This window comes from Chiloscyllium plagiosum, chromosome 9 (assembly GCF_004010195.1).
Source record: "Chiloscyllium plagiosum isolate BGI_BamShark_2017 chromosome 9, ASM401019v2, whole genome shotgun sequence".
In the NCBI taxonomy this organism is placed as follows: Eukaryota; Metazoa; Chordata; class Chondrichthyes; order Orectolobiformes; family Hemiscylliidae; genus Chiloscyllium; species Chiloscyllium plagiosum.
Genome location: NC_057718.1, coordinates 5,747,110 through 5,763,454, shown reverse-complemented (window position 1 = coordinate 5,763,454; position 16,345 = coordinate 5,747,110). Strand labels below are relative to the sequence as shown.

Below are 16,345 nucleotides of genomic sequence, written 5' to 3'. Positions count from 1 at the left end.
TATTTAAAAAGGCATCTGGATAGGTAAATGAATAGGAAGGGTTTAGAGGGAGATGGGCCAAATGCTGGAAAATAGGACTAGATTAATTTAGGATATCTGGCCGGCATGGACATGTTGAACCGAAGATTCTGTTTCCGTGCTGTACATTTCTATGGCTCCTGATACTTGTTTCATCCCAAGGGTCACAGAACCATGCAAGTGTCTGACTACTTTAGTCTTCTCCTCTCTTTGTGACACCAGTGAGTCCCAGCTCACACAATTTTCCTAATTCCAGGCCAGTGCAGATCATCCAATGACCCACCCATCCTCCAGTTTAGGTAACTTTCTCAGCACAAATTATAACCTGTTTTAATTTTTGAACAAAGTGTTCCAACATAACCACAGGTTTTTTTTACACATTTATTGAACAGTGAATATATTACACGAGGGAGAAAAAGTAATATAAATTTTAGGAAATAATATACAATAATAGAAACACTCTAAAAAGGATGGCATACAGTCAACAGAAACTATATAGTGAGCAATGAGCCAGACAGAATATTCAATGTCCTGGGTCAATTACATAAATATATACATAAAAAGTTTATTTTATATTGCTGAATCTTCAATTTAACTGGAATGTTACATTATTAAAATATTTGTGTCGTGTTCATTCTGCAGTGATGACATCTCTTGGTATTTCATATATTAATTTTTAAAACGTTTTCTTTTAAGTAGATTTTCTGGATTTATAAATAAAACTGCAGTTCAATATTTTCCATAAAACTTTCTTAAAATACATTTTCTTTTCTGAAATTCATTTTCTACTAATGAACAAAAATAAATCTAGCACACTCAGACAGACGCTCTCGCTCTCCTCTGTCACAATCGTTTTAAGTTCCGTTTGCTCTTTTTGCTTCCTGCTTGTGGCTGTGATTTGGAATGGTTTCTGTAGTGGCGGCGAGCACATTCTTTTGACCCATGAAAGGTGTCGAAACACAGTGAGCAGTAATCGTAGGAGCAGTTTTCGTTGCTGCAGATCGCCCTCTCCTCGCAAGGTGTAAATTTGGCCGGTGAGGCACACAAGGGGCAAGTCTTGAGGGTCTCATCCTGCTTGAGTGTCTTCACAACCTGGGTGGGGCAGGGGAAGAGAGAGAACGCACAGTGTGTTTTAAACGTGCTGACACCAACACGGAGGGAAATTGTTACAACAATGTTTGAAAAACAAACGGGATACAGACAGAATGGCAACTAGGCACTTGGGGGATGTTTGACTTCTCAAAAACCACATTCTTCCTCGGCATTACTGTTCAACGTGCTCTAGCACTGACTGGACTCCTGTGTACAGGTTCTCTCAGTCTTTTGGCATCAAGAATAAAGCCTGCTCCCTCTCTGTAATAGGAGGTAGTTCCACTCATGAAGGAGAAATTAGTATAAAGTCCACATCAGATTCCCACTGAGGAATAAAGATGAGTGTATCACTGAACGCCAGATTAATACAGGAGCTCAAACAGTTAAATTATAATGACATTAGGGCTTGCATCCCCTGGAGGTTTGACAAGGTACATGGTGGGACTGATTCCTTTTCAAAAATATCAGAGATTTGACATGGTAGAAGCATAGAGTTTTTACAAATAAAAGTCCCTTTTGTTTCATCATGTCCAACCGGTCATCAAGCATCTATCCACTCTAATTCCATTTTCAGCACTTGGCCCATTGACTTCCATGCTGCGGTGTTTCAAGTGATTGTCTAAATATTTCTTACATATATCTTCCTCGCTACAGCTCTACCACCCCTGTCGGCAATGTGTTCCAGATATTCACCACCCTGTAGGTAAAAATTGTTTTATCTCCAGTCTCCTCTAAACCTACTGCTCCTTACCTTACAACTGGTTATTGATCCCTCTACTGAGGTGAATGGTTTCTCTCTTTCTATTCCCCTCAGAACTCTGCACACCTTAGTCAGGACTCTCCTCCAGCTTCTCGAGGAGACAATGAGCAATTTGGTGGGAAATGATTCTAACAAAGAAGTGTAGCCTCACAATTAAAGCCGAGCAGGTAAAGAGTGAAGTCAGGAAAGAATTGGTTGCAATGTGGGCGGAGAGAAGTTAGTTACCTGTTGATGCCGAATGCTTCTTTGGGAAACACGATTTAGTTTCACTGGGCTGGAGGGCTGAGTCAAGCATTTCTGAGGGGAACTCATGCTCACACGCTGCACGGAAGACAGCACCCCTCGGGAAACCACGTTCCTGCGGACAGCTGTGTCACCCAGAGAGTCAGCACCAGACAACTGATAAAGTGTGGAAAGAAAAAAACGCAAGTTTAAAAAAAATTCGAGAATAATTTACAACAGACAGGATGCAGAAATATTGGATGTATTCAGAAATACAACTGTGGGACCAGAGAACATTGGGAACTGGAGAAGGGTGTTCAGCCTCTCTAGACTGGTTTACCTTTCAGTTAGACTGATATTTCACCTCACTCCATTTGCTTTTGTCCAACTAAAATTTACCGTTCTCAGCTTGAAAGTTCCAAATGACTTCCCAGCCATTTAAGAGAGAAAATTCCAGATTTCCCCTGCTGTTTGTTTGAGGAATTGCTTCCTGATCACCTCTAAATGGCCCCTAAATTAACTTTAAGTTTCTGCCCCTTTGGCCTGTATTCCTCTGTCAGGATAATCTGTTTCCTTCTATCTATCCTTTTAAATCCTCTTGACATTTTGAACACCTCAATCAGATGATTCCTCAATCTTCTAAACCAGCAAATACAAACCAAGTATACACTTGGCCCACTTCTCCTTCAATTGTCTGGACCAGGAATACAAACACCAAGTCATCTGGGTAGGGATCATCTTAACTACCCAGTTACTCTTTGTTCATAGTTAAACAACCCAGCAACATTGGTGTTCTGATGAAGAGGCGTCAGACTTGAAAGGTTAACTCTGCTTTCTCCCCACAAACTCTGCCAGACCTGCAGAGTTTCTCCAGCACACACGATTTTAAGCCAGCAACCGTGTTCAGGTTCACACAGTAATAATGTCCGCCACAGCAAGATGCCCAAAATTATACAATCACCAACAAATCTCCACTTCCCACCATCTTCCTGATGAGCTCCATTTCTTGTGTCTGATTTCCAAATGAACTGAAGCTACCACTTTTAAAAAATCCTATCGCAAGGACCCCGTCAACAAGACTGCAGCCCAGAATTTTATCCTAAACTCCATGCAACTGTAGCATAGTTATCAACATCTGTCCCTGCAACACCTCTTTACAAGGAATAGCACCATACATCTGACAGACTCCCAGCATCAAACCACTTCAGAATCCCAAATATTTCAATCAGATCAATTCATTTATTTTGAAACTCCAGAGAAAATAGGTGCAGCTTGCACAGCATCTTATTGTAGGAGAACCCACCTCTATTCAGAGAGCAATTTAGTTAACTGTAGCTGTAATCCAATCCCTCCTTAAATATAGAGAAAACAGTATTCTAGATATGATCTCACCAAAACACCATAGAATTGTCATGAGATATTTTTTATTCTTGTATTCCGGTCTCCTTGCAATAAAGGGCAAATATACTATTTGCCTTCTTACTTGCTTGTTGTACCTGCCTGCTAACTCTCTATGCTCCTTCTATGAGCGCATTCAAGCCTCACTGAATACATTTACAGGATTCGGACCCTTTTGAAAAATACTGCTTCTACTCTTACAACTGAAGTGAAAAACCTCAAGTCTACTGACAACATACTTCTTCAACCATCTTGTTGTGTACTCACTTAACCTGCAGCTTTTCAGTGCCCTACCCACATCTGTTTAAGCAAAACCTCCAACAGTAGTGCAGTGAAAAGCTGGTGACAGTCATGGTTTTAAATGCTTGTGTTGAGGATGAGCGTTCCATGTAAAGGTAAGCCACATGCTCGAGGCAATTCATGAGACCTCACTAAATGTCACATCTAAATGAGGTCCTGAGTTGATAGATATTGAGAGGCTGCTTCCCTTGAGTAATCGAGGGATCCAAGGTGATAAAACAGAGCTGACATGATCTTTATTGAATGACAGAACAAGCTCAAGGTGCTGAATGGCCTCGTCCAGCTCCCAGTTCTTTTGTATAAAGACTCATCAATGCCACAAATTGTAGATCAGCCATTCCCAATCATTTGCCCTACACAAGTATTTATCAGAACTCTTATGGAGACAGGAAAGAATAGAAACAATCACCTACTCTTTGTAAATGCAAAGCATTCCTCAAGAGCTGGCTTGCTCTTTTATCGTCATAGACAATCCTCTTCCAGGTCTTGCTCACTTTGACACAGCTGTTGAGAAAGAACATTGAGAAGCATGATGACTACATCTTGACAAATAGAAAATGAGTTCTCAAGAGTATTTGTTGGAGCTCAGCAGGAGGAAGGAGTTGTAAAAGACCTGAGCGGTAACTTTTTCACACGGGGGTGGTGCGTGTGGGGATTTAGCCTCCTGAGAAAGTGGTGGAGGCTGGTACAATTACAACAATTAAAAGGCACCTGAATCGGTATATGAATATGAAGGGTCTAGAGGAATATGAGCCCAATGTTGATAAATGGAGCGAGATTAGTTGAGGATATCTGGTCTGCACAGACAAGTTGGACCAAGGGGCTTTTCTCCATGTTATAAGACTGTGACTTGAAGTCATGCGGAACTTGAAATGTGACATCTCTGCAGAGGCAGCCAGACCTACTGAGCATTTCCAAAACTGTCTGTTCTGCTGATAAACAGAAATGGGGTTTCAATCAAACTAATCCAGCAGCCTCTCAAGGAGACCCTTTCCTGCCTAAGCTCCTCTAAGCGTGTGGTTCGAAGAGACCCAACTTCAATCCTAGGCGTCAGTTGGGCAGTGGGAGCAGTCTTTGGATATTTTACGTCAGACAACATTCTAAACCGACTGACTGTAGGGCAGCAAATGGGGGCAAAGGGAATATCAGCAATTTATCACCACAGATAGCATCAGAGAAATAGCAGCTCCCCCACCCAACACTGCAATTGTCAATGGGCCATCATTGACCCGGAAAATCAGGCCAGACTGTGTGCTCAAGATTCTCGGCACATCTTTGTTCCAGGCTGAAGTTCCCTCCACAATGCCATACATCTTAGTTCAACACATATCTCCAGACATACAATCATTGAGGATTTACAGCATTGAAAGAGGCCACTTGGCCCATCGTTACTGCACCGGTCAAAGGACAGGCCACCCAGCTTAATCTGACTCTCCAGTATTTTACCTGCAGCCCCTGCAGGAGGGAGATTGAACATAGAGTGCAGATCTCCAGACACCTTTGCAATCAGTAAGGGGGTCCTGCAACAGGGAGTTCCAGACCCCAACCACCCTCTGGAGCAAAAATCTTTCCTAGTCTCCCTTCTAAACATCTGTTAATTGATATTGATTTCAATGCTCCTCACACTCACTGACCTGCACACTGAGGCCTTTCATTTCACTATCTCCATGCCCCCTCATAATGTGTACATTTCAATCCAATCTCCTGAGCCTCCTGAAATCCAAGGAGGCAGCAAATCCTACATATTTAATCTTTCCACATGAGCTGCATTTTTCCAGTCCTGACAACAGCATTGTCTATTCTGTCCCCTCTATCCTGCATTTCTATCCTTTTTATTCTGAATAACCACATACAATATTCAATTTGTGGCTGATGATTTACACAGCTCCAGCACAACCTCCCTGCTCTAATATTCTAAACTGCATCTAAAAGCAAAACAGTTCCATTTGCCTTCCTAACCATCTCATGGGCCTGTAACTGCTACCTTCAGGAATATTCAAACATTCACTCCAAAGTTCCTTGCTTCCTCAACACCATCCAATACCTTTTCATTTATTATGCACCACTTTGCCTTGATTGACTTCTTCAAATGCATGATTGACTTCTCTAGATTAAATTCCTTTTGACATCTTCCTGCCCACTTGACCTTTCCATTGATATCTTCCTGCTGTCTACACCTTCCCTCCTCACTGCCAACCAACGAGGGATAGGGATGTAAGGCAGGATTTCAGGGAGCTCGAGTGGAAGCTGAGAGCTGGAACAAACAGAGTTGTTATCTCTGGTTTGTTACCCATGCCACGTGATAGCGAGGCAAGGAACAGGGAGAAATATCAGCTGAACACGTGGCTGCAGGGATGGTGCAGGAGGGAGGGTTTCAGGTACATGGATAATTGGGGCTCATTCTGGGGAAGGTAGGACCTCTATAAACAGGACGGTTTTCACTTGAACCAGAGGGGTACTAATATCCTGAGTGGGAAATTTGGAAATGCTATTCGGGTGGGTTTAAACTAGCTCAGCGGGGGATGGAAAACTGAGGTGTAGTTCCAGTGCACAGGAGGATGAGAGTAGGGAGGACACGGACAGGATTATGTTGGCAGACAGCAAGCTGGTTTGAAGTGCCTCTACTTCAATGCCAGGGGTATCTGGAATAAGGTAGGTGAGCTTGCAGCATGGATAGGTACCTGGGACTTCAATGTTGTGGCCATTTCGGAGACATGGATAGAGCAGGGTGAGGAATGGATGTTGCAGGTTCCAGGGTTTAGATCTTTCATTATGAACAGGCAAGGTGGAAAAAGAGGGGGAGGTGTGGCCTTGTTAGTCAAGGACAGTATAATGGTGGCTGAAAGAACTTTTGACGAGGACTCGTCTACTGATGTGGTATGGGCTGAGGTCAGAAACAGGAGAGGAGAGGTCACATGCTGGGAGTTTTTTTATAGGCCTCCACAGAATTCCAGGGATGTGGAGGAGAGGATTGGCAAAACAATTTTGGGTAGGAGTGAAAGGAACAGAGTGATAATTATGGGGGACTTTAACTTCCCCAACATTGACTGGAACTGCTTTTACTCCAGAACGTTGGATGGATCAGTTTTTGTCAATTGTGTGCAGGAGGGTTTCCTGACACAGTAGGTCGAAGGGCCGACAAGAGGGGAGGCCACACTGGATCTGGTACTTGGTCTTGAACTCGGCCAGGTGTTTGATTTAGTTGTAGGTGAACACTTTGAAGAGAGTGACCATAATTCAGTTACATTTTGTTTAGCGATGGAAAGGCATAGGTACATGCCACAGGGCAAGAGTTATCGATGAAGGAAGGGCAATTATAATGCAATTAGCCAAGACTTAGCAGGCATAGAATGAGGTAGCAAAATGAAGGGGATGGGAACAATCGAAATGTGAAGCTGGTTTAAGGAACAGATATTGCATGTCCTTGATAGATATGTCCCTTTCAGACTGGGAGGAAGTGATAAGGTAAGGGAACCGTGGTTTATTAAAGGAATTGTATGTCTTGTTAAGCAGAAGAGGGAGGCTTATGTGACATTGAGATGAGATGGTTCAGATGATGCGATGGAGAGTTATAGATTAGCTAGGAAGGATTTAAAGAGAGAGTTTAAAAGAACAAGGAGAGAACATAAGCAGTCTTTAGCAAATACAATAAAGGATAACCCTAAAGAAACCGTATAGGTATGAGGAATAAAAGGATGACGAGGGTTGGAATAGGGGTTAGTCAAGGACAGGAGTGGAAAATTGTGTGTGAACCCTGTGCAGATCGGAAAATTGCTAAACAAATATTTCTCATCTGTTTTCACAGAGAAAAAGGAGAATATTGTAGAGAAGACTGGGATATTGACTATTAGATTAGAAAGGAATGTGGTTATTAAGGAGGAGGTGTTATCAATTCCAGAAGATGTGAAAGTAATTAGGTCCCTTGGGCTGGATGGGATTTAACAGATAATTCCCTAGGAGGTTAGGGAGATGTTGGAGCCTTTGTCCTTGATCTTTGAGTTGTCATGGTCTACAGATTTAGTACCAGAGGACTGGAGGATTGCAATTAGAGTCAAAGATATGTACAATACGGAAACAGACCCTTCGGTCCAACTCGTCCATGCCAACCAGATATCCCCATCCAACCTGCCAGCACCTGGCCATTATCCTTCCAAGTCATATATCCATCCAGATGCCTTTTAAGTGTTGCAATTGTACTAGCCTTCACCACTCCCTCTGGCAACTCATTCCATACACGTACCGCCCTCAGTGTGAAAAAGTTGCCCCTTAGGCCTCTTTTATATCTTTCCCCTCTCACCCTAAATCTATGCCCTCTAGTTCTGCAATCTATTTATCCTATCCCTGCCCCTCATGATTTTATAAACCTCTATAAGGTCACCCCTCAGTCTCTGACACTCCAGGGAAAACAGCCCCAGCCTGTTCAGTTTCTCCCTGTAGCTCAGATCCTCCAATCCTGGCAACATCCTTACAAATCTTTTCTGAACCCTTTCAAGTTTCACAACATCTTTCGAATAGGAAAGAGACCAGACTTGCACGCAATATTCCAACTGTGGCCTAACCAATGTCCTGTACAGCCGCAACATGACCTCCCAACTCCTGTACTCAATATTTTGACCAATAAAGGAAAGTATACCAAATGCCTTCTTCACCATCCTATCTACCCAGGATTCCACTTTCAAGGAGCTATGAACCTGCACTCCAAGGTCTCTTTGTTCAGCAACACTCCCTCAGACCTTACCATTAAGTGTATAAGTCCTGCTAAGATTTGCTTTCCCAAAATGCAGCACCTCGCATTTATCTGAATTAAATTCCATCTGCCACTTCTCAGCCCATTGGCCCATCTGATCAAGATCCCGTTGTAATCTGAGGTAACCTTCCTCTCTGTTCACTACACCTCCAATTTTGGTGTCATCTGCAAACTTACTAACTGTACTTCTTATGCTCACATCTAAATCATTTATATAAATGTTGAAAAGTAGTGGACCCAGCACCGATCCATGTGGTATTCCATTGGTCACAGACCTCCAGTCTGAAAAACAACCCTCCACCACCACCACCCGCTGTCTTCTACCTTTGAGCCGGTTCTGTATCCAAATGGCAAGTTCTCCCTGTATTCCATGAGATCTAACCCTGCTCACCAGTCGCCCATGGGGAAACTTTCGAACGCTTACTGAAGTCCATATAGATCACATCCACCGCTCTGCCCTCATTAATCCTCTTTGTTACTTCTTCAAAAAAATCTCAATCAAGTTTGTGAGATATGATTTCCCACACACAAAGCCATGTTGACTATCCCTAAGCAGTCCTTGCCTTTCCAAATAATTGTACATCCTTTTCCTCAGGACTCCCTCCAACAACTTGTTCCAAACTTGTAGGGCAGTTGACATGGTGCACATGGACTTCAGTAAAGCCTTTCATAAGGTTCCACATGTAGGCTGTTGGAGAAAATGCAGACACATGGGATTGAGGGTGATTTACCAGTTTGGATTAGAAACTGTCTTTCTGTAAGTGGTGGTTGATGGAAAATATTCAGCCTGGAGTCCGGTTACTAGTGGTGTGCCACAAGGATCTGTTTTGGGACTACTGCTGTTTGTCATTTTTATAAATGACTTGGATGCAGGTATAGGTGGATGGATTAATAAGTGTACAGATGACACTAAAATGTGGAAGAATGTTGCAGGTTGCAGGGAGACTTGGATAAACTGCAGAATTGGGCTGAGAGGTGACAAATGGAGTTCATGCAGATAAATGTGAGGTGATGCACTTTGGGAAGAATAACAGGAAGGCAGAGTATTGGGTCAATGGAAAGATTCTTGGTAGTGTGGATGTGCACAGGGATCTTGGAGTCCATGTACAGAGATCCCTGAAAGTTGCCACCCAGGTTGATAATGCTGTTAAGAAGGCATACGGTGTGTTAGGTTTTATTGGTAGAGGGATTGAGTTCTGCAGCCATGATGCCGTGCTGCAACTATACAAAACACCAGTGCGGGCACACTTGGAGTATTGCGTACAGTTCTGATCATCCCATTACAGGAAGGATGTGGAAGCATTGGAAAAGGTGCAGAGGAGATTTACCAGGACGTTGCCTGGTCTGGAGGGAAGGTCTTATGAAGAAAGGCTGAGAGACTTGGGTCTGTTCTTATTGGAGAAAAGAAGGCTAAGAGGGGATTTGATGGAGACATACAAGATGATCAGAGGATTAGGTAGGGTAGACAGTGATAGTCTTTTTCCTAGGATGTTGACGATGGCTTCTACGAGGGGGCATAGCTGCAAACTGAAGAGTGATAGATTTAAGACAGATGTCAAAGGCAGATTCATTACCCAGAGTGATAAGGGCGTGGATTACCCTTCCTGCCAATGTATGTAACTCAGCCACATTAGGGGCATTTAAACAGTCCTTGGATAAGCAAATGGATAATGATGGGATAGTGTAGGGGGATGGGCTTGGATTAGTTCACAGGTCGGCGCAACATCGAGGGCCGAAGGGACTGTTCTGCGTTGTATTGTTATGTTGTTCAAACAATTGTTTGGTTGTTTCACTCCTCCCCACAAATCTTTAACATGTGCCACAGGGAGCCAAGGGGACCCGCGGAATCCCACTAGAAACAGCCATCTAGTTGCAAAAACATCATCCCACAGTTATCAACATAACCCACAGACACACAGCTTCATTGGTTTTAGAGAATAATTACCACCATTAAGCCCAGCTCAGACACATTGCAAACTTTGTCTAATTAAACAGGCTTCTCCTCCATTGGATTTATCGTGGATAGTCTGACATTTCTGGGTGCTAGTTCTGGTCTCATTAGCAAGTGGATACATTTCCTCCATATCTACTCTCTTCCTTTCACAATCTTAAAGCTCTATTGTAGAGAAACAGTTGAGGATTCCGGGTCTGTACTTTAGTAAGATGACAGGGGATCTGATTGAAACTTATGGAATACAGAAAGGTATGAATAGAGTGGAAGTGATGAATATAATTCCACTTGTAGGAGAGACTAGGGCCTGACAGCACAGCCTCAGAGCGAGGGATGATCCTTTAGAACTGAGATGAGGAGGAATTCCTTCAGCCAGAGGGTGGTGAACCTGTGGAACTCATTACTGAGAAAGGCTGTGGAGACAGAGTCCTTGAAAGTCTTTAAGACAGAAACAGATAGGTCCTGAAGAAGGGTCACTGGACCTGAAATGTTAACTCTGCTTTCTCTCCACAGCTGCTGCCAGAGCTACTGGGTTTCTCCAGCAGTTGCTGTTTTATTATGGAGAAGTTCATGATTAGTAAGGAGATCAAGGGTCATGGGGTTAAGAAACATATCAGCCTTAACAAATGGTGGAGCAGACTTGATGGGTTGAATGGCCTAATTCTCCTCCTACATCTTATTATCTCTCCTTTCAAAATGTAAGACCCCAGACTGTTGAGCACCTGGTGATGGGTAGAACCTCTCAATTAAAGCATAATCCTTATAACTCCTTACACACAATTTATCCAGGGCCTATATATACTTCACACAACATGGCAGACCAGAACCATATAGAGAGCTCCACACGTGTCCCAACTGAGGTGTTTTACACCACAAATAAGGCTGCTAGGTGGGCGCAAGTGAGAACAAGGAACTTACTTCAGGAGGTTGGGGAGAGTCAGGAACCTCAGGATTATTTTCAGAAGGTTGGGGAATCCTCGATCCAACAATTCTTTCCAGATGTCCACGTACTCTAGCCCCATCTTCCTGCCGATAAGGTTGTCCACAGTGAAGACTTGCCCCCGTAACGTCTCCTTGAGCAGGGACTTGTCCACTCTGAGCTTGCCCTTTACACGGCCCATACTCTGGCAGACTGCCCACCCAACCTGAAGGGCTGGCAACCGCTGCCATTTGGTCAGTGCGTGGTTCTTCTCGCTTGGCTTAGCCTCAAGTCCAGGATCCCCTGTCCGATTTTGCGTAGGTGAAACGGCGGCGGGATCTTCCACCTTCTTCCCTGAAGGCTGCTCCCCCTCATGTGCTTGGTCTTCAGAAGAGCCCCAAATTCGGTCATTGCCATCCTGGACAAGATTTCCTTCTTCCTCAACTGAGAGAGAGGACTGATTCAGCTGAGACAGGTAACCACTGTCTGGAGACAAGAGACCGCTGTCCGGTGACAAGTTGGGGTTAGATTCAGAAGTGACATAAGAGCAGACCACTAGTTTCGGCTGAGGTTCAGCAGGCACCGCCACAGTCAATTTGCCCACAGCAGAGGATGAGATTCTGGCATCGATGCTGGAGTCTGGAGACCCTGTGTTTGGGCAGTGCTGCGGACAGTTAGAGTCACGCTGTAAATTGACTGCCTTCCAAGAGCGCGCCTTCATATTATCGTTGTCGTTGGAACAGGCACTGCTCACTGTGCGACTCAGACAACTGCTCCAGTGACTGACACGATTGGTATACTTCATGTCGAAGGTATTGAGAATTGTAGTCTCTCCAGCAGCTTCTCGCAATACTGAAACTGAAAAGAAACATTATTTTAAATAAATACACCATCTAAAATCTTATGAAGAGAATGGCACCCTAATGATTGTCCACAGAGGAAGGAATTGAGATGATCAATCTCAGACCAAAACCTGGAATGACCTTATTTATAGAAACATAGAAAATAAGAGGAGTTAGCCATTTTGTCCTTCAAACCATTCAGTACGATTGTGTTTGACCATCCAACTCAGCTCCTTGTTCCTGCTTTCTCTGCATATCCTTTGACCCCTTTAGAACTATATTTAACTCCTTCTTGAAAAAATTCAATATATTGGCTTCGACTGCTTTCTGTAACAAGGAATTTCTCAAGCTCACCATTCTGTGGGTGAAGACATTTCTCCTCAGCTCACTCCTAATTAGCCTACCCCAAAACTTTAAGCTGTGACCCCTTGATCATCGCGAACACCTTCTTGTGATTACCCTATCTCGTCCTGTCAGAAATTTATTAGCTTCTTTGAGAATTAGCTTCCCCCTCATTCTTCTAAACTCTAGTGAATATGGTCCTAACTGATCCAGTCTCTCTTCATACACCAGCCTTGCCACCCAAGGGGATAAGTTCAACAGGTTACTAAAAAAGACACAAGTTTTAAGCAACATCTTAAAAGGAGGAAAGTGAGAGAGTTAGAGAGGAAACCTATGGGCTTGGCTGCTGAAGGCACAACTAGCAACAATACAATGATGAAATTGAGAGATTTGAAGAGGCCAGAATTGAAGGAACACAATGCTTCAAACACATCTGGGAATATAGAACTGCAGTGTTAATATCACTGAACTAAACATTCAGAGGCCATGACTTCTGTCTGGGTTCAAAACCACTACAGCACCTGATGGAATCAATCGTCATAAAAACACATCTGGTCCACAAATAGCCTTGAGGGAAGGTAATCTGCCATTTTTTGTGTCTGATCTACAAGTGAGTCCAGACCCACAGTAATGTGGTACTCTTAACTGTTCTCTGAACTGCGGGTTTCAAGAGGCAATGAAAGATGGGCAACAAATTCTGGTCTTGTCACTGGCACCCATGAAAGTTTAACGAAAAAAAAACACCAGGCTAAAGATTGAGGAACAAATTCATTTTCCCGAATGGGATTAAATCATGCATAATTTAGAGGCTGAATTTACGCATTAGATATTCATATATGACAATGAGTGTATGAAAGCTGTTTAGCCTATTCTACCACTCAATCAGACATTTTCTGATCTGAACCTCAATTCTGCATTCCTGAACAGCCTCAACCATCACAAAAGTCTATTAGAGCGTGTACAACCAATTGGTCCACAAAACACAGGAGGAATAGGCCATTCAATGGTTTACCTGATAATCCGCAACTCCTAATTTCTGCCTTTTCCTCCTAACTTCTGATTAAAAATTTATCTCAACTGCGAATATACTTAATAATGTCAGAGAGACAGCCCTTTGCAATAAAGAATTCCAGATTCACAACTCTCTACTCTTCACTGCCTTAACCCTTTATTTCAAGATTATGCCCTCTGGTCTTGCATTCTCCCAAGAGGGGAAACAACTTCTCTGCATCTAAACTGTCAAGTCCCCCAAGAATTTTATATATATCAATAAGATTAAAGACAACCATGATTAATACATCCTCATTATTTCTTAATTTATTCTCTATCCTACAACACAGCTACCGTTAAAGAGTCAACGGATTACTACCACTACTGTCTACTTCCCCTTGTTATTTTTAAACTTACCGCCAGCTACACGAGTTCTATATCTTCTGATCCAAGATCAATTTTTGCTGTTGTGCTTTTTCCATTTCTTACTAACAAAGTTACTCTGTCATGCTTACCTTCCTGTCAAAGATTTACACACTCCAGAATATTTCACTCCCAGATTTGATCTTCTTGTAAACACATTTGTGTAGTTAAGTGATTTATTTTGCACCATGTGCATTTAAGCAAACAGCCATTAGCTTTGTTTTTTTGCCATTTATTTTTCCTTTTAGATGTTATTTGCTGCTACTTTTCTTTTTCGGTCATTCTGTTCCACTCTGGGTGTTGTTATTCATACAACTGCTCTGCAATTATTTTGCATTGTAAGTCTACATCCCCAGCCCGCCAAAACTCTTCTCTAAATACTTTAAATTCCCCTCAACAGCCCTAGTCAGTCATTCAATGCATCAGGATATTGGATTTTGTGTATTTCAAGTGAAACCCATCCCACCTTCCACCCCAGGACTGGTACTAGTGCCTCATGAGCTGAAGCCAATTCCACCCACACCAGTCTTTGAGCCATGTCTGGAGTGGTCAGAAAGTTGCGAGATGTAGAGGTGTGTATGTGTGTGTGAGAGAGAGATGCAAACATTCCATGTATGAAGTGATTCTCCACCCGTGAACGCGTGCAGGCAGATTAGGATGGAATGGTATCAAGGTTGGCATGGATATGGTGGGCTAAGGGCATTTTCCTGTGCTGTACTGTTCTATATTCACCCCTGAAAAGTCCCAGCTCTAATTGTTCATACCCAAACCCTGCCACTCCTATTCTAGACTCCTCCCCACCGAAGGAAACAATTTCTCTCTGTCCACTCAATCAAATTCCTCCTTCATTTTAAACACCTGAATTGGATCAACCTGCCAGCTTACTAAACCAAGATTCTGAAGGCAATGTGATAAATAATCCCTGTTCACCCCAGTATCATTGTAATTGAATCATCTAATCAAGGATTATTAATCTGAAACGTTGCCTCTGTCTATATACTGAGAAACATAGTGTGTTCATGTATCTCTCTGATGAATCTATACTCACACCCCTCCCATGTCAATGTGATAGAGTGCACTGCCCACAACTTAGTGTGTTTTATTCCTTTCTTGGGACGGGGTCATTACAATTGTATATATATTAATTTTCTAAACTGAGATTTGAACTCATAACGCTAACTTGGTTTCTCTCTCCACAGATGGTGCCAGATCCGCTCCATTTTTCTAGCACCCCTGTATTTGTTCCCCAGAACATTAGCCTGGGGCTCTGGGTTATTCATCCAGTGACATTATCACTACCCCACTCTCTCTCCAGATGGGGACAGTCCAGTGTTACATATATTTGAAGGACAACTTCACTTCCTGTTTTTGTTCGAGGTCAAGGTTAAAATTTTATCCACAGTTCCCCAAATACAGCTGTAACACTGTATTCTGCTACCCTGATGCACTTTGTATGGTAAGATCTGCCTGTGTATCAAGCAGAACAACACTTTTCACTGTATCCTGGTGTATGTGACAACAAGTCAATCAACAGGGACAAAAACATGGAAAATGGACCCTTTGAGCCTAGTCTGCCATCTAACATGACCATGACTGATCCTTTATCACTGCATCATATCCCTACTCTGTCTACACGTCCTTTTAGCCTCTGGAAATGTATTTCTTGCTTAAATATATTGAGGGATTTGATCTCTATTGCCATTTATGCTGGAGAATTCCACAGGTTCACCGTGAAGAAATTCCTCTTTATCTCGGAGCAGAATGGCCTATCCTGAAACCTGAGAGCCTCTTGCTCGGGACACTCATGGTCAGGGGAAAGATCACATCTTCCTCTCCCCACCCCATTCCCCTCTAACCCACCTATTTTGGCCCTCTACCCTCCCCAAACGCCCTTGGGGAAAGGAAAGAGGAGTTAACTGAATTAAAGTTGTGCAGGTTAGACTTGTCTCACTGGGTCTAACCCTTGGTTTAGCCGAAAGTGCTACAGAGCAGATTGTTTCAATGTAACTTTTGTCAGTTTGCTACTTTGTAGCAACTCTCTCAGGATGTCGCAGTGAGACAAGAGCCCTAGATCTCGGGAGGTGGGGGACAGAGGCTTCAATCTGCAATACCCCCCACCCACCAGTCTCTGAGGGGCAACTCTCTCCATTTAATAAAAGGTTGAGTTTCTCAGTTTCGGAGCTTGCTCAGTGAGCGCCAAAGCGGCCAGCGCTTCCTCCCCCAACCCCGCGCTTAAAATACACCAGCCTGGATCCGCCAGAACAGATCCCCGACACCCGCACACGGTTCCGCCAGATTCCACAGCCCCCTACCCCAGTCGATAGCCACCAGATCACCCCCC

The 16,345-nt window shown here is 43.3% G+C and overlaps 1 protein-coding gene across 2 annotated transcripts in view; it reads right to left on the bottom strand.

The window, feature by feature from the left end:
• Window positions 1-427: 427 nt before the first annotated feature.
• fbxo5 (F-box protein 5) overlaps window positions 428-16,345 on the bottom strand; it is a 17,612-nt gene continuing 1,694 nt past the window's right edge. The window contains exons 2-5 of one of the 2 annotated variants that reach the window (XM_043696793.1): window positions 11,407-12,265; window positions 4,204-4,294; window positions 2,096-2,269; window positions 428-1,110 (exon numbers count right to left, since the gene is read on the bottom strand). In XM_043696793.1, coding sequence (XP_043552728.1) covers window positions 862-1,110; window positions 2,096-2,269; window positions 4,204-4,294; window positions 11,407-12,212 — 1,320 coding nt within the window. In that variant the 5' untranslated portion in view covers window positions 12,213-12,265 and the 3' untranslated portion in view covers window positions 428-861. Of the gene's footprint in view, window positions 1,111-1,557; window positions 1,999-2,095; window positions 2,270-4,203; window positions 4,295-11,406; window positions 12,266-16,345 lie in introns of those variants that run through there. The other variant, XM_043696794.1, reaches the window with a different exon arrangement.